This window comes from Ursus arctos, unplaced genomic scaffold (assembly GCF_023065955.2).
Source record: "Ursus arctos isolate Adak ecotype North America unplaced genomic scaffold, UrsArc2.0 scaffold_21, whole genome shotgun sequence".
NCBI lineage: Eukaryota > Metazoa > Chordata > Mammalia > Carnivora > Ursidae > Ursus > Ursus arctos.
Genome location: NW_026622886.1, coordinates 5,944,141 through 5,969,130, shown reverse-complemented (window position 1 = coordinate 5,969,130; position 24,990 = coordinate 5,944,141). Strand labels below are relative to the sequence as shown.

General features: G+C 50.8%; 1 protein-coding gene across 2 annotated transcripts; it reads left to right on the top strand.

The window, feature by feature from the left end:
- The first annotated feature begins 1,957 nt into the window (after nt 1-1,957).
- On the top strand, nt 1,958-21,561 carry APOL6 (apolipoprotein L6). Of its 2 annotated transcripts, XM_044384448.3 has the most exons (6): nt 1,958-2,331; nt 7,764-7,903; nt 13,057-13,138; nt 15,192-15,300; nt 17,195-18,026; nt 18,882-21,561. In XM_044384448.3, the coding sequence occupies exons 1-6, from the start codon at nt 2,154-2,156 to the stop codon at nt 18,882-18,884; spliced, it is 1,344 nt and encodes a 447-aa protein (XP_044240383.2). In that variant the 5' UTR covers nt 1,958-2,153; the 3' UTR covers nt 18,885-21,561. The 2 variants fall into 2 exon arrangements, with proteins under 2 accessions (XP_044240383.2, XP_044240384.2); XM_044384449.3 differs by lacking the exon at nt 13,057-13,138 and having other exon boundaries at nt 2,181-2,331; nt 15,176-15,300.
- The last annotated feature ends 3,429 nt before the right edge of the window (nt 21,562-24,990 follow it).

Here is a 24,990-nt window from a genome sequence, read left to right as displayed (position 1 = left end):
CCCTGGCCAGCCCACTAGAGCCAACTTGCCCACCTATGCAGGGGAAGAGGCACACCTACAGCCACAGCAGGAAGCGAGCGGATCTGGGTCCACTGGCCCCCAGCCAGGCTTAGGCAGCCTCCGGATTTTTATCCTTGCCCATCACAGTACTTCCTGGAGCCACCCCCAGCAGCTCCTTGGATACGTAAATAAAGTCTGTGGGTAAGATGTCACCACCTCTGACCAAGCAAGAAGGCAAGTTTTGATGCCAGAGGGACCGCCCTTCTGTAAGCAACTTGGAAAGACTGGCCACTGGCTGTTTTTTCCAGAAGCCCAAGTCTGGAGAGATTAGCAGACATCTGAAATGGTCGATTCTGTTGGAGTAGAATGTGGGGCTCAGCCAGGGATCTGAGACCCACAGGATGCCCAGATCACACCCCCCACCCCCTTAGAGGATCAGCTGCTTGGCAAACGGACACTTTACACGATGCTATCCAGGCAGTGCCTGGGCCAAATCAGCAACAGCCCCACTTTGGCACCTGACCCCTTTGTAGAGAACAGTCCTCAGTTGACTTGTCCAGAAGAGCACCCCCTTTGTTTGCGCCTTATTTCTTCCTCCCTCCAATCTCACAGTTCCTGGGAGAACTTCCAGAAATAGTACATGGTTTTTGCAATGAGAGAGGGGATGTGACCCAGGCTGGGGAATCAGAGAGCCTCATTGCCCCAGCCACAAGGGACCAGTGGGACGTGGCACGCAAGGAATCTTCTTACTGGATCTGGAAGGGGAGATGCCCTTACATCCACAGTCCTGGAACCAGAAGGACGTGAGTTGGAAGAGGCCTGAGGTTCTGTTCTCTCTGCTATGGAAAAAGCCACCTACACTGGGACTGAATGAGGCTGGTACCCCAAAAGAAACACAGAGCTGGGGAAAAGGAAAGAGTGAGAGAGAGAGAGAGACCTATGACCATGATGAGGTCCCTAATCTCAGGACCTGAAGGCCCAGGAGTGGCCTGAAACCTCTAGATTTTCCTTTGATTCCGTGAGCTAGATCAGTGGCTCACAAGCACTCTACCTACGACCCACTGCACACCGCACTCCGACACACACACAAGCACGTGATGGAAGGTATACAATATTCATGAAACAACATTTATACATTATTATGTATGATACATTCTTTTTTTAAAAAAAAGATTTTATTTATTTATTTGAGAGAGAGAGAAAGTGAGCAAGAGAGGGGAAGGGGGGCAGAGGGAGAGGGAGAAGCAGGCTTCCCGCTGAGCTCAGAGGCTGATCCTAGGACCCTGAGATCATGACCTGAGCCCCTAACCTGTGGGATCTGATGCCATCTCTGGGGAGAGAGTGTCGGAACCGAATTAAACGGTAGTCAGTCACCTCTCCGGTTCAGAGACTTGCTGGCTGGTGTGGGGGAGCCGTGCATGTCAGAAGCAGGTGCAGAATTGTACGCTCCCGGAACAGGGCTCCGATGCAATGCTTTGCACTTGGCAGTTGCCATCCCTCCAACTTCACGATCACAGAAATCTGGATTTTTCATGCAGAGTAGGAGAAGGAAGGGGAACGTGCCCTTAAGAGGGTCTCCAATACCCCATGAAAGGTGGGTCCTGTGTGTATGTAGCAGTAACAGTGACACGCGTTGGTCTTCGCATTGTCAAGATGATCTCATCGGACCCTTGCAGGAACCCAGGGAAGGGTGCTGGAGGATTATGAGGACAAGCAGCCGGGATCAGGTTCAGTGCCCCTCTGCCCTGTGACCGCTGCCTCTCTGCTCCCCTCTGTCGAGGCTCTGGAGATTCCGGGTCTGATTGCAGGCGAAGCCGTGGGGACAGGGATGGAACTTTCACAGCATTTGGCAGGTCGTGCTCCCTGGGCACAGAAGGAGGGAAGAGATTCCCAGAATCCAGTAATTTCAGGGTCAGTGTGTCCCTTAAGGCCCCTTCTCCCCAACACGCGATGGTCATCTCCTGAGCAAGGGCTGCTCAAGGATCACGAGGTGCCTCTCGGGCCATGAGGCCTGGAGCCGTGGTTTGGGATTTTTCTAAAAGTGGCCCTAAAGCACCCTGCTTGGAGGGGCCCAGCAGGATTAGCTGCACCGATGTTCCTACTGCCAGCTGCCTCGGGGTTGGAGGAGCTGGTCAGCAGCTCAGCTGGCTTCCATGTGCAATCCCGGGGGCCTCCCTGGCAGCTCTGGGAAGGAAGAGAGAGCGCCTGTCTGCAGCTCGGGCCCCCACCTAATGAGGGATCTCGGAGCAAAGAACAGCAAGCTCGATGGGAGAGTTCTACACAAAATCCACCAGCGTCATCGCTTCCAAGGGCACAGTTCAACGGCAGTGAGTACGTTCACGTGGTCCCCAGCCATCACACCCCCTCCCCGCCCCCAGCATCCACCCCAGGGAGCTCTTCATCTTGCAAAATGGAAAGAAACTGTCTCTGCCTTAAACACAAACTTCTTATTCCCTCCATCCCCTAGCCCGACAACCACCATCCTACTCTCGGTCTCTGTGAATCTGACTCCTCTAGGGACCTCATCTAAGTGGAATCATAGAATATTTGTCTCTTTGTGGCTGGTTTCTTTCTCTGGGCATAGCGTTTCCAAGGTTGATCCACGGTGTAGCGGGTATCCGAGTTTCCTTCCCTCTTAAGGTTGAACAATAGTCCATCCTACATGTCGAATAGGCTGTATGTAGAATAATCATATTCCAGTGCACGTGTGTAGCTCGTTTTATCCACGGACCCCAGGTGGCTCCTACCTTCTGGCTATTGTGAACAATGCTGCTGTGAACGTGGGGTACAAATACCTCTGAGACCCAGATTCCAATTCTTTTTTAGGTATATAACCTGCAGTGGAACTGCTGGATCGTCCGGTAATTTTATTTTTTAGTTTTTGAGGATCCACATACTATTTTCCACGTGGGCTGCATCATTTTACGTTCCCACCAGCAGGGACCACGGTTCCCATTTCTCCACATCCTTGTTAACGCTTACTTTCTAAAAAAAGTTTTGAAAGATTTTATTTATGTATTTGGGTGAGTGAGAGAGAACACAAGCCAGGGGGAGGGGGCAGAGCGAGAGGGAGAAGCAGACTCCCCACTGCTCAGGGAGCCTGACATGGGGCTCGATCCCAGGACCCTGAGATCATGACCCAAGCTGAAGGCAGATGCTTCACCGGCTGAGCCACCCAGGCGTCCCCAAAATATTTTAAATAATAGCTGTCTTAACAGGTGTGAAGGGGGGAAGGTCAAGTGGTGAAGGGGAGCCCAGCTGTCCCCCTGCTCGTCTGCAAGACCCGAGATGCCAGTGACCTCATCAGGGAGAGGGTGGATGGCTGTGTCGCAGGATCCCATACAAGCAACAGCCCGTGTGCTGTTTCTTCCAATAACCAAAGCACAGGGCCCAGAAGCTACTGGGTGGGGAGCAAGTGGCACCTCTTGGGGCTTATACCACGTGCCCCAAAATGTTGCCTCCCATTCCATGACTTGAGGCTCTCCGTGTCCAGAAGTTTTGATATTCCTCCCAAGGGGGAATACGTTCCCCAGTTCACCTAATAATTGCTAAATTCAAGCTGCAAGTCTGAGCTGGCCTTTTCAAACACACACGTAGCTTTATGGAGCTTTAATTCACATACCATAGGTTCCATCCATCAAACGGACAAATTTGTGGTTTTTAGCACATTCCTAGAGTTGTGCAACCATCAGACCTATCTCCAGAACATCTTCAGCACCTCCAAAGGAAACCCCACAGCCATTAGCAATCACTGCCCATTCCTCCCTGGCAGCCACCTTGCTATCCTCCTTTCTGTCTCTGTACACTTGCCCACTCTGGAGACGCCATATAAATGGAATCACACTCTACGTAGTCCTCTGGGCCTGGCTTCTCTCACTCAGCATGACTTCAAGGCTCGTTCACGTTGTCACGTGTGCTAGTACTCGATTCTTTGTATTGCCCAATAATATTCCATTGTATGGCTGGACCACGTTGTATTTCGCCATTCACCCGTTGACGGACGTTGGGTTGTTCGCACTTTTTGGCTATTACGAATAACGCTGCTGTGAACATTCATGCCCAAGTTTGGGATGTGTGTTTTCGTGTCTCTTGGGTATATACCTGGGATTGAAATTGCTGGATTGTACGGTAATTCTATGTTTACCTTTTCTGGGGGGGGGGAGGAACCGAGGAAAGGATGCATTTTCTTAACAAAATCCTAACTTTTTGGACCCAAATCCATTTTTCTGACTTTTAAAAAATTGAAGTAAAATACACAGGACATAGAATTAGCTATTTTTTAAAGATTTATTTATTTATTTTAGAAGGGGAGAGAGAGAAAGATCAGCGTGTGGCCTGTGTGGCGGGCTTCTTTCACTTAGCCTCAGAAGGTGACATGAGCTGGTTCTTTATTCTTGTTTACAGTGAATAAAATGCCATCGTATGTCTACGCCATGATTTATGTGTCTACTCATCCAGGTGGTAGATTTACCTTTTTGAGGGACTTCTAGACCGTTTGGGGGACGGTTGTTGACAAAGGTGTTTGGCCGTGTTCGTGGAAGGAAGTTGTAGCGTTGCCAACACGCCCTGGGTGGGGGTCGGGGGGTCCGTGCCTGCTTGCCCTTCCAGCGGCCAGCGGGGAGCTGCTGGAAGGCTAACCCCACCGAATTGCAGAACATGTGAAGCTTGGGGTCTGCCCTTCCGAAAGGACTGCAACCTGATGAGGAGCCGGCCGAAGGCAAGGGGATAAAGCAATGGGGTCATTTAGGAGGAGAGTCACAAATACCCGCCATGACCTTGAGTGAGAGGCCCTTGGAACAGCACCTGCCACATGGCGAGTACTCAGTAAATTCTCGCGCTAACGATTACTACCATGGTTATCACGAATATTTTTGAAGCCGGCAGTAATAGCGTGAATGCAGGTTCCATCACATAACTCAGCCTCCCGCCCCTTCTTGTCCGTTCGAGTCTTGTGATCCTTCAAGAGACTCTGGTTGGCTTAGTGGAGGTCACAGTGTGTGTTTTGGGGTGTCCCTCCGCTCCTGATGAGCTGCTGGCGGCCTGTTCCCTGTCCTTTCCCAGGCCTGGTGGCTTTGCCGCCCCTCTGATGCTGTAGCTGCCTCGGGGGTGTTCCAGAAGGTTCTTAAGTGACATTAGCCTGAATCAATCTCTAGGGCTTGGGTTCAAAAAACTGAATCAAACCACAGCTCCAGGCAGCCCAGAGGTGTTTGGCTGTCAGCTCCCTAATTCTCCAACACCAGTGACTGTGGCCAGGTTCCCAGCGGGGAGGGAAACCTGCAGGGCCTGACTTCAAGCATCAGACTGACTAACTGGTTAGCATTCCTACCACCCTCATTTAGGTCACAAAAGGGAGGCGCTGGCTGGTTTGTTTGGTAACATAGAAACCTCTAAGCCTTTGACAAGAGCAAAGGGGATATTTGAAATGGTTCCCAGTGTATAGTTCCCGTTATCTGTGCGACGTCCCCCTCCCCGACCCCCCTCGCTGTCAATCTCTCAAGGAATGAGAGCAAAGGACAAGAAGTCCTCAGGATCGGGGTGGGGTGGGGTGGAGTGGGTCACAGACCTGACCTTAGCCAAGTCCCTACAGAGAGGCGTGTAGGGAGAAGCCTTCCAGGATTGGGAGGGTCACAGGCAGAGGGAGGGACAAGAGGAACAAGGCAAGGGTTTGTGTCCCAACTGCATCTCCTCCCCGGGGTGGTCAAACTCTGGCAAAAGTGGTAGAAAAGTCCGCCTGGGGGAAGGAAGGAGGCAGCCGGGAGCAGAGAGGCGTGGGGCAGGAGCAGGAGCCAGAGAAGCCCCAGTGGTGTGTGTCTGGGTCAAGGAAGGGGCTTGACCACCTCCTCCCCTGCCTCCAGGCCTCCCCAGCTCGTCCTCCCCCCAACACCACCCCCTGCAGCTCCCCAGGGCCTGAACAAGGCCTGCAATGTGGGACCTGGGCCCGGGGTATGGGCACCTCACAGAGGGGTAGGAGCGTGTTCCCGGGCGTGTGGGCGGGAGGTTGGTGTGGCTGAAACCAGAGCCAGGGGCCGCCACCAAGCCAGCAGCCAGCTGGGTGGACTTCCTCAGTGAAGGCAGCCGCCACCCGGTGGGACGATGGGACCCAAGAGGGCCTCCGTGCAAGCCTGTGAGACCCCAGAGGCACAAGCCAGGCATCCCCACCCGGGTGCTTTCTCAGGGGGCTGCAAACTTTCAAGGGGAGAGGAAAAGCCCTGATGCCCAATTCGGGTCTGAATTTGCCTGAACATTCACCCGCTGAATGACCAACTTGGCTCAAAACAAAATCGCAAGAGACTGAGGGAGCTTAAGGTAAGTTTGTTCTTATCAGCGAGGAAGGGGAGGAGAGGTTTATGAAACAAAGCAACTCCCGTCCTCTTACTTGGCTGGGTGACAAACCACATGTTTATTGTCTCACCCCAGAAGCAGCATTTCCTGCATGTGACATTATTTTGCTCGCCCCACATCTCTTGGGGGCTCTGGCTTCCCCAGAGTCATCGAGGTAAACACCCCCCTAGTCCAGTGGCCGGCCTGGTCCCTGAGGCTCCCAGGCCCGCGGGGGGGCCTCAGTATCTGGGTCTGTTGCCAGGGAAAGCCGAAGAGAGGCTGCCCTAGTTGGAGGACAGACTCTATCCGGAGTGCGGGAGGCCAGGACCCCGGGGCCCCTCAGGCCCCTCCGAATCCCAGGTCAGCAGCCCACTGGCCTCTCATCCCTCCTCCCTGCCCGGAGGGCTGCAGGGGAAGCCCGTAGAGCCGGGACTGGCTGGCTGGGCCACCCCGGCTGCCAGCAAGAGCCCCCAGTGTGACCTCCGGGAGGGCTGGGGAGTTAACCTGGGGCTTTCTACCTTATGGACATGAACACACGGCACGGCCCCCGCTCCCACACACACGGAGACACAGATCTCAGCCCACAACTGTGCCACAGTCATTCCCACAGGCACAGCGCCTAGAAGTGGGTCTGCCGTTTCCTAGCTGTGTGACCACGGGCTGGCCACGGACCCCTCTTCCCCTCCAGGGTCTCAGTTTCCTCATCTGCAATGCGGGAGAGTCACGACCACGGTCCTGTACTCAAACCATCGGGGCCAGATGTGTTTCTGAGTTTCCAGTGGTTTGGATTTGGCAAAAGGTTTTGGAAAGGTTTTTCAACCCCCTTGCCGCCCTGTGTGGTCACACGCTTTCTGCAGGGAAACCACGAATATGCAGATGAAACAGGACACACAAAAGCCACGACCTTGCACCCAGGCGGGTCTCTGTTGGGTCCCTCCACCGCACGAATTACGAAAACATGGCTTGGTCTCCAGCGACTTCTGCAATTCACAGTTATAGACCCAAGGCATCAGCCCCCGCCTGTCCCGTGGCTCAGAGGGCAGGAGAGTGATGTGACATCATCCACAGCGGCCACCCTAATGCATGCGTGGGGTGCCCAGACCACGCTGGGCGTTGAGGGACTCGCTCCTCACTGCAGCTTGGTGCCACAAGAACTGTTCTGATACCCATTTCACAGCTGGGGAATCGAGGCCAAGGGCCGGTGGGGAGCCACTCCCTGTGGACTGAGTCCTCGCCTTACTGGCCACGGTCCTTGCATCCGACACACAGTGAGGACAGGGCGAGGGGGGCTGGGGCCCCTGCCTGGAGTTCCCCGGCTTTGGTTCACTGCACAGCTAGAAGAGAAAGAGGCGAAAAGGAAAGCAAAAGTAAAAACCAGTTCTCCCGAAGCCCTGCTCTTCCCCAAAGCGTTGCTTCAGTTCATATCACTTCTGTGCCTGCAGAGCCCACACCCAGGTTCTCAGCTGGCTCAGAAGAAGCCAGCAGAGCCTCGGGCTTTCCGCCGGGCAGCAGACCCTGCTGGAGACTCTGCGCTTCGCGACGGTTCTCCCACAGCCCCCGCTGGACCAGAGGCCCCGGAGAGGTGAGGACAGTGTGCGGGGTGGGGTCCTCCTGGACACCTGAGGCCTCAGTGAAACCGCAGGTGGAGGACAGAGGCTGCAGGTGCTTGGCTCAGGGCGAAGAGCTGGGGCCAGGGCCACTGGGGTTGGCGTCCCTGTCCTGCCAGGGCTCTGGCCTTGGGAGAGACCTGAAGCTCAACTTCTTTGATGGTAAATCAGGGTAGGACTCTCTCCTCCCGGGCTGTTTGAAGTTAAATGGAAACAGAATGACGAAGGTGGTAGGACAGACCAAGTTACATCTCCTCTGTGCCAGCTGGGGACGCCCCCCCCCCCCCGCCGCCCCCGGTGCTAGACAAGAGGGTCGGCCCCCAGAGCATAGGAGGCCTCACTGGTGACAGGCGTTTCCCTCGAGGGTGTTGTTCTTGGAGAAACAAAGTGCTGAGCGACTTGTCTCCAAAGTGCAAAGCCAACCGGCAGTGTTCCCTGGACCATAGGTTATTGAGGGGATGGTGGGGGGGGAGACAGTGATGAAGATTAAGGGGAGTATCTCAAAGTTGTGTTTTCAGAGTGAGCTGCCTTTTACTTAGCTGGTATGTTTGAGGGAGTCGGTTTGCAAGGAGGGGGCCACTGGACAGTAGGATGGGGTTGAAGGCTCCCCAGGCAGGCAGAGAATGACTGTCATAAACACGAGCTCACAGATGAAAATAAGGTCTCAAACTGGCCTCCTCTCGCATCCACGGAGAGAAGGTCAGTTTGGGGGGAGGGGATGGGACCAAAGGGCTCCCTGTGTCATCTTCAATGTTCATCCCGTAGGACTCATGGGACATGGCGAGGCATCCCAAGGTGCTGGCAAAGAATGCGGCTCTGGACCGGGGGTTTTTCTTTCCTTTTTGTTTTTTTTTTAAAGATTAATTTGCTTATTTTTAGAGAAAGAGAAAGACAGCGGGGGTGGGTGGGTGGTGGGGGTGGGGGCAGATGGAGAGAGAGAATCTCAAGCAGACTCCCTGCTGGGCCTGGCTCGATCCCAGGACCCTGAGATCATGACCTGAGTTGAAATCAAGAGTCAGATGCCCAACCGACTAAGCCACCCAGGGGCCCCAAGAATCAAGGTTTTTCAACCTTAACACCACTGATATTTTGGACTGCGTCATTCTTTGTCATGTGCATTTCAGGGTGTTTAGAAATGTCACTGGCTTCCACCCACTCAAGCCAGCCGCTATACTTCCTGCCCACCCCTCCCCCCCCCCCGAGTTGTGGGACAATTTCATGTGTCTCCAGCCATTACCAACATCCCTTGGGGAGAAAACTCAGCCCGATTGGGGTCTACCGCTCTAGGCTTGTATTGCAGACCCGGCTAGAATCCCACTGTGCTCTTGTCTATACCCGTTGCATGGTATAATAGGTCTCCCTGTGCCTCAGTTTCCTCAGCTGGAAAATGGGGATAATTTTAGCATCTACGTCACAGAGTCATTGAGAGAATTAAAGATGTATAAAGTAGGTAGATGCCTGTCTGGCACAATTAAGCCCCAAAATGTGCCTCATATGATAGGCCATGGGCACCCTGGGGCCAAACCCCTGAAACCTAGCTTTATAAGCCAGAGGGGAGAAAACATTTTTTTAAAGATTTTATTTATTTATTTAATTGAGAGAGAGTGAGAGAGAGCAGGAACAGGGGGAGGAGCAGAGGGAGAGGGAGAAGCAGGCTCCCTAAGCAGGGAGGCTGACGTGGGGCTCGATCCCAGGACCCTGAGATCATGACCCGAGCCACAAGCAGATGCTTTAACCGACAGAGCCACCCAGGCGTCCAAGGAAACATTTTTTATCTCTGATGCAGTAGCTCTACCTCAGAGACTATCCCGAAGACATAACGGCATGTGTGGACCGCCATTTATATAAGGTAGATGATATAAATATAAATACGAAAAGTATTTATAAAGCAAAAATTATAAACGCAAACAAAAACAAAGCTCGAACTGAAGACAACCCAAAGATTCAATAGGAGGGGAATTACTAAATACATAGTAATATCTCCATCTAACAGAATGCTACGCCGCCTTTGAACGGCTTGCTTGAAACTCTTTAATAATACGGGGTCCCCTGTAATGTAATGTTAAATGACAAAAATTCACACAAACCTGAATGCACGGCATAAGTCTTAATTTTGTTTTGCTTGTAAAATAAAACGTCCACAGTGGTTATTTTGTGTGGTGAGAATACAGAAGAATTGTATTCTTTATTTCTACATTTTCTACATATTAAACCTGTATTTATTTAAATCATTAGGGGGGAGAAAAGGATTGCAAGGATTTTTGTGCCTTTGAAATACGTATGGGAGGACTTTTTTCTTTTCTTTTTTTTTTAAAGACTTTATTTATCTATTTGACAGAGATAGAGACAGCCAGCGAGAGAGGGAACACAAGCAGGGGGAGTGGGAGAGGAAGAAGCAGGCTCATAGTGGAAGAGCCCGATGTGGGGCTTGATCCCATAACGCTGGGATCACGCCCTGAGCTGAAGGCAGACGCTTAACTGCTGTGCCACCCAGGCGCCCCGGGAGGACTTTTTTCTAAGTTCTTTCAGAAGTAGAGAGGGAGAGGAAGATGACCAGCAGAGAGAAGGCGTAGCTCAACGGTATCATTTCTGATATACACTCTGGGGCCAAGCACCAAATATAGGAGAAGAGATGAGAGAGGACACGTCCCTTTCCTTGGGCAGCCGGAAAAAAGCACCACCGACTTGCCCTGAAATAATGGAAATGGATTCCCTCCCAATCCTGGAGGCCAGAGTGTGAAATCGAGGTGTCATCAGGGTTGTCCTCCCCCTGCAGGCTCTCGGGAAGAATCAATCCTTGCTCGCCTCTCGCAGCCCCTGGTGAATCAGGCAAGCCTGACCCTGTGACAGCTTAACCCCGATCTCTGCTTCTCTCATCACGCACCTGTCTCCTGTGTCTCTGTGTCCTCTCCTCGTAAGGGTACCAGTCATTGGAGTTAGGCTCCCCCATCCTGCCCCCCCCAAAACTAGGATAAATTCATCTTAAGATCCTTAAGTAATTACATCTGCAGGGACACGATTTCCAAATAAGGTCGCACTGTGAGGTTCCAGGGAATTGGAAGGACACCGCAATTCAACCTGCTAGGGGGGACAGTCTTTTAAAAAAATGTAAGGAAGTATAAAAGCATGAAGCATGAAAAGCAAGCTTCCCTCTCATCCCTGACCCCCAACGCGATCAGTGTTACTAGTTTCTGGTCTCTGCAAACGTATGTGTCTTTCTTCAATGCAAATGAGAGCACACTATACAGTGTCCTATACCCCACTGTCTCACGCGCCAATGGGAGCTGGAGATCCTTCCCTCTGTTCATACAGATTTGCCTCATTTGGTTAAATGACTGCACAATATTTCATTGTTAGATAAACCATATGCTTAACTAGTCCATTTAGGGTGGTTTTTAGACTTTTCTTTCTTTCCTTTCTTCCATCCTTCCTTCCTTCTTGCCTTGCCTTGCCTTTCTTCTTTTTTTTTTTTTAACTATGAATAACGCTTGCTTTGTGCTTCCTTTTTGTATGGGCATGCTTGGCTTTTTTTTTTTTTTAATAGATTTCGTATTTTAGAATAGTTTTAGATCTACAGCAAAAGTGAGGGGAAAGTACACAGATTTCTCATATGCCCCCGGCCTCCCCCCCGGGATGCACAGCCCCCCCACCCTATCAATATCCCAGAGCAGAGTGGGACACTTGTTACAGCTGGTGAGCTTACATTGACACACCATTATCACCCAGAGTCCAGTTTACATCGGGGTTCTCTCTTGGTGTTGTACATTTTATGGGTTTGGGCAAATGTATAATGACATGTATCCATTCACCCTGACAGTATCCAACAGAATAGTCTCCCTGCCCCCCAAATCCTCTGAGCTCTGTCTATTCGTCACTCCCTCCCCCCAGCCCCTGGCAACCACGGCTCTTTTTACTGTCTCCAGAATTAAGCCTTTTCCAGAATACCCTGTAGTGGGAATCACATAGAATGTAACTTTTTCAGACTGGCAACGACCACTTAGTAAAATGCATTCAAGATGCCCCCGTGTCTTTTCACAGCTCGATAGCTCATTTCTTGTAGTGCTGAATAGTAATTTATCTGGCTGGACCGCTGTTCGTTCACTCACTACTGAAAGTCATCTTGGTGGTCTCCAAGTTTTGGCAATAACGTTGCTATAAATACCTGTGTGCAGGTTTTTGTGTGGACATAAGTTTTCCAAGTCCTTTCGGTAAATATCAAGGAATGGGATTGCTGGATCGTATGGTCGGAGTATTTAGTTTTGTAAGAAATTCCCAACTATCTTTCAAAGTGTCTTTGCATGCCCGCCAGCGATCAGTGAAGGTCCCTGTTGCTCTGTATTCTCACCAGCATCCGGGGTTGTGAGTGCTCTGGGTTTTAGCCACTCCAATAGCTGTATGCTATGGTATTTGTAAATTTTAACCTCGAGATAATGGTAGATTCACATGCAGTTGTAAGAAATACTACAGGGAGAGCGCATACACCCCCTTTACTCAGATTGCCTGGTGTAAGGTTTTGCAAAATTGTCTTACGGTATCACAGCTGGGAAACTGACATTGATACAAACCACCAGCTGATTTAGAATCCACAAGCTTTACTCCCACTCATTTGTGTGTGAGCATGTGTGTGTATTTAGCTCTATGCAATTTCCTCACCTGTGTGGTCAACACCAGAATTAAGATACAGAACAGTTCCATCATAGGGATCCCTTGCCTTACCCTTTATAGACAAAGCCACCTCCCTGGGCTGCTATGATAGCTGTCCATTCTAGTTTTAACTTTTCTGGGTCACTGTGTTTCAGATGTTTCTCTTGTAAGCTGTGTATATGGTTGGGTTTTGCTTTCTAAACCAATATAAGGGGCTTTTCCTTTTGATAGAGGGTAATTATCCTGTTTATACTTAACGAAAAATGCAGGAAATACTGTCCCTCAACATTTATTGGGGTTGGTATTTTCCTAGCTAGTTCACAGATAAGGAAGAGGAGAGAGAGCAATCAGTAAATTTTCTTGAAATTCCAGAACTGGGAAGTGGCAGACGGGACTTCCAATCCACTTCACCATACTGTCTCTATACTAATGGTAGGTCACTTTCCTCCTCTGGAAGGTTAAAACAATGTCTCTTCCCACCCAGACTCCCTGTCCTTCTGATACGGAAAAGAGCAGAGGGGTGCTTTTGAATTTCACAGCCACAGACACCCCTCAAAATTGCCAAGGTAAGCTTTCCTCCATCCCCGCCATTTTCATTGGAGGGTAAAGCAGAATCCAGTGATGTCTTTGCAAGAGAAAGATGGAAAGCAGAATGGTCCCCAGAACATTTAAAAATACAAGGATACACAAGACGTGGCTTCCAAAATGTCAAATTCTTCATTCTCCTGGTACTTCGCCACTGCTCCTTCTCCACTCCTTGCCGCTTTCTTGTCTTCTTCCTAGGCTTAACTGTTGGGGTGCTCCAGGGCTCCATCACGGACCACACTTGACCTCTACTGGTACTTTCCTCCTAGGGTTCATATGCAATTTCATGGCTTTAAGTACTTTCTACCCAGATGGCTCCCAAATTTAATCTCCCAGCCAGAGCGGGAGTCATATATCCACTGCCTGTTCAGCATTGCTTGGATGTCTGATGGGCACCTCCAACTTAACCCACCCCAAACTGAATTCTGTTACCTGCCCAGAAAACCTTCAACCCTCCCCATCTCAGGAAATAGAATCTTCACGCTCACAGTCCTTTATGCCCCAAACTTGACTCACCCTGAAGTCAACCTGCACTCTGCTCTCGCACATCCCACATCCCCTGATGAATCCCGTGGCTTGCTGCAAATACAACCTCTCGCATCACTTCTACCAGCCTAGTCCAAGCGGCTGTGCTCTCCTGCTCTAACCACCACAATAGCTCCTAACTGGTCTCCTTGCTTCCTCTCTTACAAATCTGGAATCTCTTTTCCAGCCTGAGTGATCATTTTAACCTCTAAGTTAGATCAGGGCCACCGCTAACCCATTTGGTGCCCTGGGGCTTATTAGAAAAAGCCCACCCAGCCCGTGAATGGATATAGCTCTGACGATGTATGCTCTACAACTGGGGACCTGGGTGGCTCAGTCAGTTAAGCGTCTGCTCAGGTCATGATCCCAGGGTCCTGGGATCGAGTCCCGCATCGGGTTCTCTGCTCAGTGGGGAGATTGCTTCTCCCTCTCTCTCTCAAATAAATAAATAAAATCTTTTAAAAAAATGGATAGCGACTCAGTGCAAGTAAGCACGCACACAATCAAAGTGCTCTTTTCTCCAGATAAGACACAGCACCCCCCCATCCCTGACCTCCAGGTCTCAACACTTGGCAAGTAGATTCTGGGATGGATTTCAGACCCCACCTGTATGCTCTGGCAGGACTTTTGCAGTTCTTATAATATTAATTATGTCTGTTGGAATGTAATTTTACAAAGGGACATTATAAGTTGGTGCCTGGTCCTGTGAAATGATCTTTCAATCATTATAATCAATTCATTCATAATAGTCAAGGACCGGAAACAACCGAAACATATCAATCGACGGAAGAATAGATCAACAAATTGCAGTGTATTTCTTATTTACTTATTTTTAAGATTTTATTTATTTATTTATTTATTTATTTATTTATTTATTTGAGAGAGAGAGGAGCAGAGGGGGAGGACAAGCAGACTCCCCGCTGAGCATGGAGCTGGACGCAGGGCTTGCTCTCACGACCCCTGAGATCATGACCTGAGCCGAAATCAAGATTGGAACCTTAACCGACTGAGTCCCCCAGGTGTCCTGCAGTGTATTTATATAATGAAACGCTCCATAGCAATCATTTTTGAAAGCAGTGATACCCACAACAGGAGCAAATTTCATGCACATTAAATTGAGTGAAAGAAGCCAAACGAACAGATGACTCCATTTATATGAAGTTCCAGAACAGGCAAACTGATCAGTGGTTATGGAAGACTGGTTACCCCCGGGGTGGGGTGAGCACTGAGTGCGAGTGGGTCAAAGAAAGCTGCTTTTCTCTACCTTGATCAGGGTGGTGATTACTCGGGTGTATGTCTATGTGAAAATTTATTGAGCGGAGGACTTGACCTTATGTGCTTACTGTATGTAAGTAACACCGCAATATAAAATGTAAGGGCAGTAGTTTGCAAATATTCAGTATATTGTCAGTATCTCATTATTATTTTGATTTTACATAACCTAAAATCCCGCCGCGAACCTTGAAATTCACAAGGTTTCCCGGCACCTGCAGGAACCTTCTTTACCAGGTGTCCAAGCAGAACGTTGTGTGACTCACGAGGACATCTCTAATTCTCCCATGGGCCAAAAGAGCTCAACTCTGCGGCAGCAGGAGCCTCTGGACAACGAATGCCCAAGGTAATGGGGAGCGCCTTGTCCCCGGGGAGGGCGGCTCCTGCTGAAACGCTCCAGGCGTCCTCCTGATATGCGAGAGGGAAACAAATATTCCATTGAATATTTTGGAGAGAAGGTCAGATCAGTCCCTGCTCATGAAGGTGAGGCCCGTGAGGGCTGAGCCATTACCAGAAGAGCCCGTTGGAGTCACCATATTGAAGAATTCAGGCCTGATGAACCGTGCATCCACAGACGTCACGCCACCAGCTTCCAGCATGATGCGGACAGTCCACAGACGTTCGCTGAGTGAGCCAGGGGAGCCGTATGCGTGGTGGTGCCTTCTGGAGCGGGACCGCCACGGTGCACCTGTCAGTGGGCCCCGTGGCCCCATGACGATGCTTGGCAGCAGGAAATGCCCGCATCGGAGACATTCGGGTTCATTCAAAAGCACAAGCAGCCAAAGTCCTGTTCTCTCTCAACCATGGTAAAGACAAAACTTGGTAGTGGACACAAAGTGGGGTTGTCAATCTCTGCTTGACCCCGCTCCCCTGAGGAAACACAAGGGCGGAGAGGGCTGGATTGGGGCATCCGCAAAGGTTAGGGGTCCTCAGCATTGTCCCCCGTCTTGGCCTTCACCCCTCCCCCTTCCCCCTGCAAGCCTCGCAACCTTCTCCTCTGCGACCGATTTACAGCTGCTGATAAACTGATAATTGGGCCTAAATGTGCTCGTTATTAATGCTGAGGGGTTTCTTGGAAGTATGTTTGGTTTTTCATCTTTTCCATTGAGAAATTTTGTGTGTGTGCAGAGAGAGAGAAAGATATTAAAAGGTATACGCATATCCACTGCAGTGAGGAATTGCTGACATCGGCTGACGGGGGGGAGAGAAACAGCCCAGAGTGGTGGTGGGCTCGGAGCTGGACCTCTACCTCACGCGTCCCTTCGGGCAAGGCCCCTTTCCTCTCCAGGCTTCTGTTCCCTCTGCTGAAAAGTAAAGGTGGTAGCTTGGGCCCTGGCTAGGATTCCTTCCAGTTCTGCTTCTCTCCTCTGGGTGAGAGAATCTGTCCTCGCCGGGCCTCCTAAGCTTGCCCTGAAGGAGCTGCACCAAGGGCCCTTGGCATGAGGAAAGCGTCCAGAGGAGTAGGTTTGCTCTTCCCCGACACTGCTCTCCCATAAAGGCCAAACTCTGCCGGGGTGATGAAGACCCCTTAATACCATGTACTGTGAGACACTGGGGAGGAGAGGCTTTTTGTCCGTGACATCTTCCATGAAGGACCCATCCCATCTGCTTGAGTCGTCCCGTAAAGCTGGCCAAGTGCCAAGGAGATCCTTCAGAATATTAGTGATAATTTACTTCGGCCCTCTTGGTGTTCAACTCTGGATGGAGGCAAAGGCCACCAAAGCAGCCAAACTCAAGGTCATGGGAATGTAGGCCGCCTGGTACAATATGGCGCCTCCTTTCTCTGACTCGCCTCTACAAATACAGGACCCTCAACCCGGTCTCCTCTCTCTCCTGCTTTTCCCACAACTGTCTCTCTGTTAGTCCCAGGTTCTCTGTCTTGACTCAGATCTTAGCACTCCCTCACTGCCCTTCCTGGGTGACAGTCTTTTTCAACAAAGTTGAACATGTCGCTCAGGACTGATCTACCTTCTCCATCTCTGAGGCAGGCTGTGGTTCTCCCATTTGTCCCTCTAGAAGCCCCTCGCATGCATTTCTTCTCTTCACGGAAGTAGCAGCCCCCCACAATGCTCTGGGACTCCCCATGGTCGGGTGAGAGGTAACAGAGGTGTCAGAGAGATGCAGGAAGGATTCAGAGACAGGAGCGGCAAGAACATCCAGGAACCACAATGGGCCTGACTAACAATGTGACTTTGCCGTCTGGGAGACTTAAGCAAAACCTTTCTTTTGCTCACCCACAGGGACCAGGATGACATTCTTCCGTGTCAAGGTGTATGGCAACAAGATAAGGGTCTGTCAGTGGAAGAAATAACATTTTTGAGAGAGTTTCCCCTCATCAAAAGGGAGCTAGAAGAGGACATCAGAAAGCTCCATGCCCTTGCAGACGACATCGACGCAACCCACAGAACATTCGCCAAGACCCACATGGTGGCCACCTCCATGACTGTGGTCTCAAACACCATGACCATGCTGGGTCTGATCCTCGCTCCAGCCACCATAGGAGGAAGTCTGATGCTCTCTGCCGCTGGTAAAGCCTTGGGGACAGTAGCCGGGGTAACCAGCACCTTCACCGACGTTATGGAACACTTTCAAAATCAAGAAGCTCAAACTCAGGCCAGCAGCCTAGTGCCCGCCCATGACGACGAGGTCGAGGAGGCTCAGGGAAAGATCTTCCATGTCGTGAGTGTTGGAAAGAAGGCCTATGATTACGGAAGTAGCATCGGGGATGTTAAGAGGAACATCAACGCCTTTCAGATAGCCAGAGCCAACCCACAGCTGACCACCGCTGCCAAGCGTCTCCTGACAACTGGCCAAGTCTCAGCCCGAAGGACCAAGCAGTTGCAAAGGGCCTTTAAGGGCACAACAGTGCTGATAAAGAAAAATGCTCGCGTGCTGTGCAGTGCCTTGGCTGGCTTCTCCCTCTGCCACGACGTGGTCACCCTCCTGAGCGACTGGAAGCAACTGAAGGAAGGAGCAAGGACCAAGTTGGCAGAAGAGCTGAGGGCCCAGGCCGGGGTGCTGGAAGAGAAGCTGATGGAACTCACCCAGCTCTATGAGAGCCTGCAGCAGCTGGTGAGGCTAACGGCTCCCTCGTGGGCAGGGCTGGAGGGAGGGGGGGAAGCTTTAACCGGGCCTTACGGGCACCAAGGTTTAAGGAAAGGGTGTTAAGGGAGTCGGCGTATGTGTGTGAAGTTTGCTTGCATGTTCCTGAGGACGTGGGGCACCTGGTGGCCCTGGGGGTCCAAATGATGTCAAGTGCATCTTGACGATCATGGTGCCTGTCTTGGACACACGTGGTCATGCCTTCTGTTTCTCTCTCAATGCTCTTTGAGGTCCATGTGCTGGGAAGAGGGTCTTCCCAGGTCTGCAGAAGAGGGCACTGCGCCATAGGGAGTGTTACAGATCGAAATGTGTCTCTGAACCTTCACAGGTCGAAGCTGTGAGCCCCAGGGTGACTATTGGGAGGCAATTGGGGTTGAATCAGGTCATAGGAAGGGGCGATCCTATGAGACTGGCGTCCTCCTAAGAGGAGGAGGGAATCCAAGAAGGTTCTCTCTCTCTGCCTGCACCCGCACAGAGGGAAAGCTGCGAGAAGGTGGCCATCTGCAAAGCCAGGAAGGAGGGCTCACCAGAAACCCAATGGGCCGGAGCCTCCAGAACTAGCAGAAGACACATTCATGCTATTTAAGGCCCCCGGTCTGTGCTATTCCGCTAGGGCAGCCCCAGCTGACGAAGACGGGGAGCCTCTGGGACTCGCCAAGTGCTCACAGCGAGGGGGTGGCAGAGTCAGGGTACAAAGCCAGGAAGCCTGACGGCAGAGGCAGCACCCCGAGCCGCCCACCAGGCTGCCCCACCCCCTACCCCCAGCCCTCGAGCCCTCAAGCCCTCAGAAGCCCTCCTGTGACTGGTGGTTTTGTTTCTTTACAGTAACTCCTGCAAGAGGAAAGGCCCAGGAGCTCATCTTCGGGCAGAACCATGACGTCTCTGACTTAGCCCTTAGGCAGGTGTGGGGAAGCAGGACTCCAGGTGACAGGAGAGGACAAGGGCAGGCTGAGCCCAGGGGGCTCTGAGCAGAATTAAAGGGGATAGAGTGGGGGCGGGCTGGATTGACAGAGGCGATGCCTGGAAACTTAGCAACTGGGAGGTCCAACTGGGGCCTGAGGGCTCTGTCAGCAAGTGAGTGTGGTGAGGTCTGTCTGTCCTGCCTCTCCTTCACCACCCTGCTTCTTCATTGTCCCCCATCTCTTCGCTCAGGCGCCGCCGCGTTCCCACTGCTTCTCCTGTGCCCCATTCACTCATGCGAACGCAGTAGGGCCGCATGAAGCATGTATCAGTTGGTGCGGGCTCGCTATTAAACTCAGAGGAGAGGACAGCAGGGTCCCTAAGGTGAGGGGCATCTCGTACTCACCTTTCCGTGGCTGGCTGCTTGCTCTGCTGCCTCCCCCCACCCCACCCCAATGCTGGGTAAGACCTGGATTTGCGCATAACAGGACGTCACTGGAACCTGCTCGACCAGATTCCATCAGGAAGGAGAGAGGCCCAGGAGCCCTTCTCTCCTCCCCAAGTTCAGAGCAACTTAGGATGTCCTCGGAACCTGTGAGGCCCTCTCCAGGCTTCCCCCGTCACCTGTCTTCAACCTACTTCTTTCTTATGTTTTAGCTGCTATTTTGAAAGTAGTGCATAGACATTAAATGCAACTTTTTAAAATTCAGGCAGAGGTGCCTGGGTGGCTCAGTTGGTTAAGCATCTGCCTTCAGCTCAAGTCATGATCCCGGGGACCTGGGATCGAGCCCCGCATCCGGCTCCTTGCTCAGCTGGGAGCCTGCTTCTCCCTCTCCCTCTGCCTGATGCTCCCCGTGCTTATGCTCTCTGTATGTCAAATAAATAAAATTAAAATAAAATAAAATAAAATAAAATTCGGGCAAGTAAAACATAAGGGTTAGATATAATGCATCAACCAAGGGTGACGACTGTTGGCAGTCTGGTGTAGAGTTTCCATCCTTGGTTTTTCTCTTGCTTTGGGTGTTCAGACGCCAGCATTCTGTACTTGTCATGGGACTGCCCGCTGGGAACCCTCCCTCAAGGCTGCATACTAGATTTTTTTTTCTGCAGCCTAGAGTTTTCTCTCTCTCTCATTCTCAATTCCTTCATTTGCCTACAGATCTAGAACTTTCCAGGTTGCTGTTTTCACTTCGCATTATTTTCCTACCATTCTCTATTTCACTTAGTTTTTATAGACTTTTCTTTATGTTACAAAATATTCTCTTGATTATATATACAATCTTTAATATTAAGCATACGTTAGTTTTCATAGACCTTTTTTATGTTACAAAACATTCTCTTGATTATATGTATAATCTTTTAAATTAGACATATGTTAGTCATCACTTTCTGTTTTAAGTGACCAAAAGCAACGCAAACTGGCCTACACAAAAAAGGGAGTTTATTGACTCGTGTGCTTAGACAGCTTAGGGGTAGAGCGGGCTTCAGGTGTGTCTGGATGGAGGATAAAAATGATGTCATCAGGTATTTATCTTCCCATTTCTCAGACAGGCTGGCACCAGATCCAGACAAGAGCTCCCCCCAACTCCCCCTGCACCCCTGTGCACCCCCTTCCAGCCCTGTGCTCTCAAGGGGGAAGGGGAGGGGCAGAGGTCCAGAGACCGCTCTGATTGGTCAGGACTGAGTCACGTGCCTTTGCCTGTGCCAGATGCTGGCCTGAGCGGTGGGCTCTGTAGGGTAGGTGATTGGAGAAAGAGGAAAAGCAACAAGGGGTACACTAGCTGCCCTCTTCTTTCAGGGACATTTAGATTATTTCAATCGCTTTTTTTTTTTTTTTAACGCATAGTGGTAAAATGACTATCTGTGTGCCGAAAGCTTGTTGTATTATTATTACAATTTCTTTTCTTAAAATAGAGTCCCTGAATTGGGATCCCTGAATAAAGAAGGACCCTATGAAGGGAAAGGAGGAGTCTCCACCTACCCCCATTACAGTAGTGAATTATATCATGGGAAACGGGATAGATGGAAAGCGTGGAGGGGAAAGAGAGCCACTGTTCCCATTTCAGACAGTCCCGGTTTCCACACCCCACCATCGCGGGGCTTAAATGGTTGCCGTGCCATGCCCGGGCCACTGCTTCCTGCTTTTGCTGTTCTCATTTCTTCTCAGAAGTTCTTCAGGAGCAGAATGACGACAGAAAAACCATCTGAAGGCCTGAGCTACGCGGGAAGCCCTTTCCAATTTCTTTCCAAGTCCACATGACTGTGTAGAAACTGTTCAAACCAACAGCCAGATTTAGGGCCCGCCACGCATGCGTCGTGCGGCATACACCTGCTGTGTGAATGAGCCGCCCGAAGGACAACCGGCTTGTCCTTGAGCTGGCAATCACGGCTCCTACTCCCTGCAGTCCTTCCTGGCAAAGCTGTCATTCCTGCCTCCGTGCGGGTCTATATAATCTTTAGAGCTTTTACAAGATGTAAGAGAGGCTGTAACCCTGTAAACACGCTGCATTCTCCCGAGTACGTTCTTCCCTGGGAAGAGCATGCTTCCCGGGGGCGGCTGTCCTTCCTGACTCGGGCTCGAATAAAATGCTCTTTCTTACTTTTAGAGAGTCTGAAAGGTGTGTCATTGTGCGTCCGCAGTTAGTAACTAAACAGCTTTCTCCACATTTAACACCGTTGGCTTCGTGTGTGAGCGTCCTTAAAGTGCCAAAGAAAGGCTCTCGAGAACGCCCGGCCCAGAGCAGCCCGTCGCTCAGCGTGGGCTTTTGTGTCTTCCGTGGAATGTCTGCAAGAAAACGGGGAAGAGTGAATTAGAGCGGAGATCAGAGAGCTGCCCGCGACACTCCTTTGCCTGGTTCCATTTCTGCGTTTTGGTGCTTGAGCCCCGAGGTAAGTGTCACTGGAATGAAACCCGGGGCTGCCCGCGGGCGTGGGTGTGCGGTGCCCGCTCTCAGCAGAAATGCCAGAGGTGCCGGTCCGTAGGGAGGCTGCCGCACAGGTGCTGGAGGGGCCGCAGAGACCACCCTGCCTGTCTCACCCCCTTCTCTCAGCCTCAGCCTCTCCTCCCTGAGGGCAGGGGCTTCCCTGTCTCCACACCCCACTCCCGACGGAACCCCAGCGGCCTTCTCTCTCCCCGGGGGGGGGGGGGGGGGGCAGTGCCTTCCAGCCCGAGCTCTCCCTGCATCCTCCTCTGCTTCCTCAGGCCTGATTTCCTCCACCACCTGGAATCCTGCAGAACGGTGGCCTTCACCTCCTTGTACCCCCCCTACCCCGCCCTTTAAGGCTTTGCACTCCTCACCAGGAGAAGCCCTTCAGCCATCTGTGCTACTCAGGGCCCCCCAACCCCACCACTGTCCTCTCTCTTCCAGCTTGAGTGGGGTCTTGGTGGGGGTCCTGGGACTGCCCACCCCTGTGGGTCAGGAGTTCTGAGATGTAATCTCTCTGTCAGTAAGGTGAGGAAGATACACACACGTTCATGTGCTCCAGTGAGAATGGAGCGAACAGCTGTCAGGTGCCCTTGATGCCACAATTGACACAAGTTCTAGGCTTCTCCAAAGCGTTGGGCCTCCCAAAGCGGCCAGTGAATTTGTCCTGCCGTACTGAGGTCTGTGGCAGTAGTAAACATGAGGTCGATGGTGCTGCTCGTGCCCTGCCCCCCACCAGAAGGAAATTAGGAATCTCAGTCACTAAGCGAAATCCTAAATCCGCTGGGGTGGGGGAGGGGCTTTGATTAGGTTTCAAAAACCCAGATCCAGCAGCACCTGACTAGTTGGGGGGGGAGGGGCTCCAGGGGCCTTCTCGCGTCACTCCAGCTCACGCAGGTCAACCTTCAACCACGAGCTTCAGGTGGCCCTTGAATTTGTGATGAAATGTGAAATATGGTCATCTATGAATCACAGTTCCACGGGTCTAAAATCTAACTTTCAACCAAAAAAAACCCACCAAATGGCCACATGTTCTAGTCAATGCATATGTTATATTCAAAGAAATAGCTGTCTGGGGGAAAGTGTATCAGAAAGCAATTTGAACCCTTTCTTGACCTCTGGAGAAAATGAAAAGGATGTGTGTTTGCGGGAGAGGGGGAGGAAAGAAGAGATACCCTTAATTCGCAGTTACAATTCGCCTCGATAAAATTACAGTGGAAAACTGCTTCCTTTCTCTTCCTTTCTCCACATAGACCAGTACTGTTCAATATGGCAGCCGCTAGCCATGTGGCTATTGAACACTTGAAATGTTGCAAGTCCAAATTAGGATGTGCTGCAAGTATAAAAGACACACTGGAGGGGTGCCTGGGTGGCTCAGTAGTTAAGCATCTGCCTTCAGCTCAGGGTGTGATCCCAGGGTCCTGGGATCGAGCCCCGCATCGGGCTCCTTGCTCCGCTGGGAGCCTGCTTCTTCCTCTCCCACTCCCCCTGCTTGTGTTCCCTCTCTTGCTGGCTGTCTCTCTCTCTGTCAAATAAATAATAAAAATCTAAAAAAAAAAAAAAAAAAAAAGACACACCAGATTTCAAAGGCATAGGGTACAAAATATATAAAATATCCAATTAATAGGGGTGCCTGAGGGGTTCAGTCGGTTAAGTGTCCAGCTCTTGATTTCAGCTCAGGTCTTGATCTCTGGGTCATGAGTTCAAGACCCTCATTGGGCTCCGTGCTAGGTGTGGAGCCTACTTAAAAAAATCCAGTTAATAATTTTAATTGATCACATGTTAAAATAACATTTTGGACAGATTGCATTAAATTTGGGGCAGATTATATTAAATTAAATGTATTATTAAAATCAATTTCACCTGTTTTTTTAAATGGGCCTACAGAAAAATATTTAGAAGATTTTATTCACTTGAAAGGAAGAGAGAGAGTATGTGCACTAGTGGAGGAGGCAGGGGCAGAGTGAGAGAGAGAAGCAGACTCCCCACTGAGCAGGGAGCCCAATGTGGGGCTCGATCCCAGGACCCAGAGATCATGACTTGAGCCAACAGCAGATGCTTAAGCATCTGAGCCAACCAGGTGCCCCTAAATGTGCTTACAGAAAATTTACAATTACATGTATCTGGCTTGCATTATGGTTCTGTTGGGCAGCACTGATGCAGACAATGAAATAAAAAGATGAAGATAGTTTGAATGATGAGTTGGGATTTGTGGGGGCTAATAAATAGTGCTCTTTTCTCCCACCCAGTTTAGAGCCAATGAAGAAGTAGACTGAGTCAGGCAGCTGGAGATGAAAGTGTCAGCTTGGTTAAAGTTGTTGGAGGAAGCGGCTTTGGGTTGAATGCTCACGTTGGTTTGCTTCTGTTTCACTCCTCGATTAGATGGCCTCAACTCTTCCAATGCACAGTACTGGACAACCTCGGGCCAGCCCTGTAAGCTTAGGAGCACAGATACTGGGTGCTCTGGAAGGCCAGCAGACCTCAAATCCATGGCATTTCCTTCTGGTCAACTTGCCCTCCATATAACTTGCTCATCCTTCCTTGGAGTTGGTAAGCAAGAGGATGGAGAGAGGCCGGGAGCTTTCCTTGGATGGAATCCCTCCACATGGAAACAGGACTAGGGAACAAGTGGTCCTTCCACTACTTCTAACCTTCTTTTATTTTTATTTTATTTTTTTTTAAAGATTTTATTTCTTTATTTGGCAGAGAGAGACAGCCAGCGAGAAAGGGAACACAAGCAGGGGGAGTGGGAGAGGAAGAAGCAGGCTCCCAGCAGAGCAGGGAGCCTAATGCGGGGCTCAATCACAAGACCCTGGGATCATGACCTGAGCCGAAGGCAGATGCTTAATGACAGCCACCCAGGCGCCCCTCTAACCTTCTTTTAAATAAGCATTGGATTTATCGGTCAAGTCTACAGTCAGCAGGTAGCAAGCAGCCATCCAGTAGGACAGCCTGCTCTCAGCTTCACCCAGAGGCTCCCTCTCTGCTAACCACGTCTGTCTGAATCATCCTGAGTCCGCTATTGGGCGGTATGAAGTTTGCTGACAAGAGATTTTGAAATGCATCAGATCAAAACATTAATTAATTAAATCCAAGGTCTTGCTATAAGC

What these genes read in the sequence shown, in the direction of transcription:
- APOL6 (XM_044384448.3), top strand. Translation starts at nt 2,154, where the DNA reads ATGTGCAATCCCGGGGGCCTCCCTGGCAGCTCTGGGAAGGAAGAGAGA. An exon ending in GGACCAGAGGCCCCGGAGAG is followed by an intron (nt 7,904 to 13,056) that starts GTGAGGACAGTG and finishes CTTCCCACCCAG; the next exon opens with ACTCCCTGTCCTTCTGATAC. An exon ending in CTGGACAACGAATGCCCAAG is followed by an intron (nt 15,301 to 17,194) that starts GTAATGGGGAGC and finishes GCTCACCCACAG; the next exon opens with GGACCAGGATGACATTCTTC.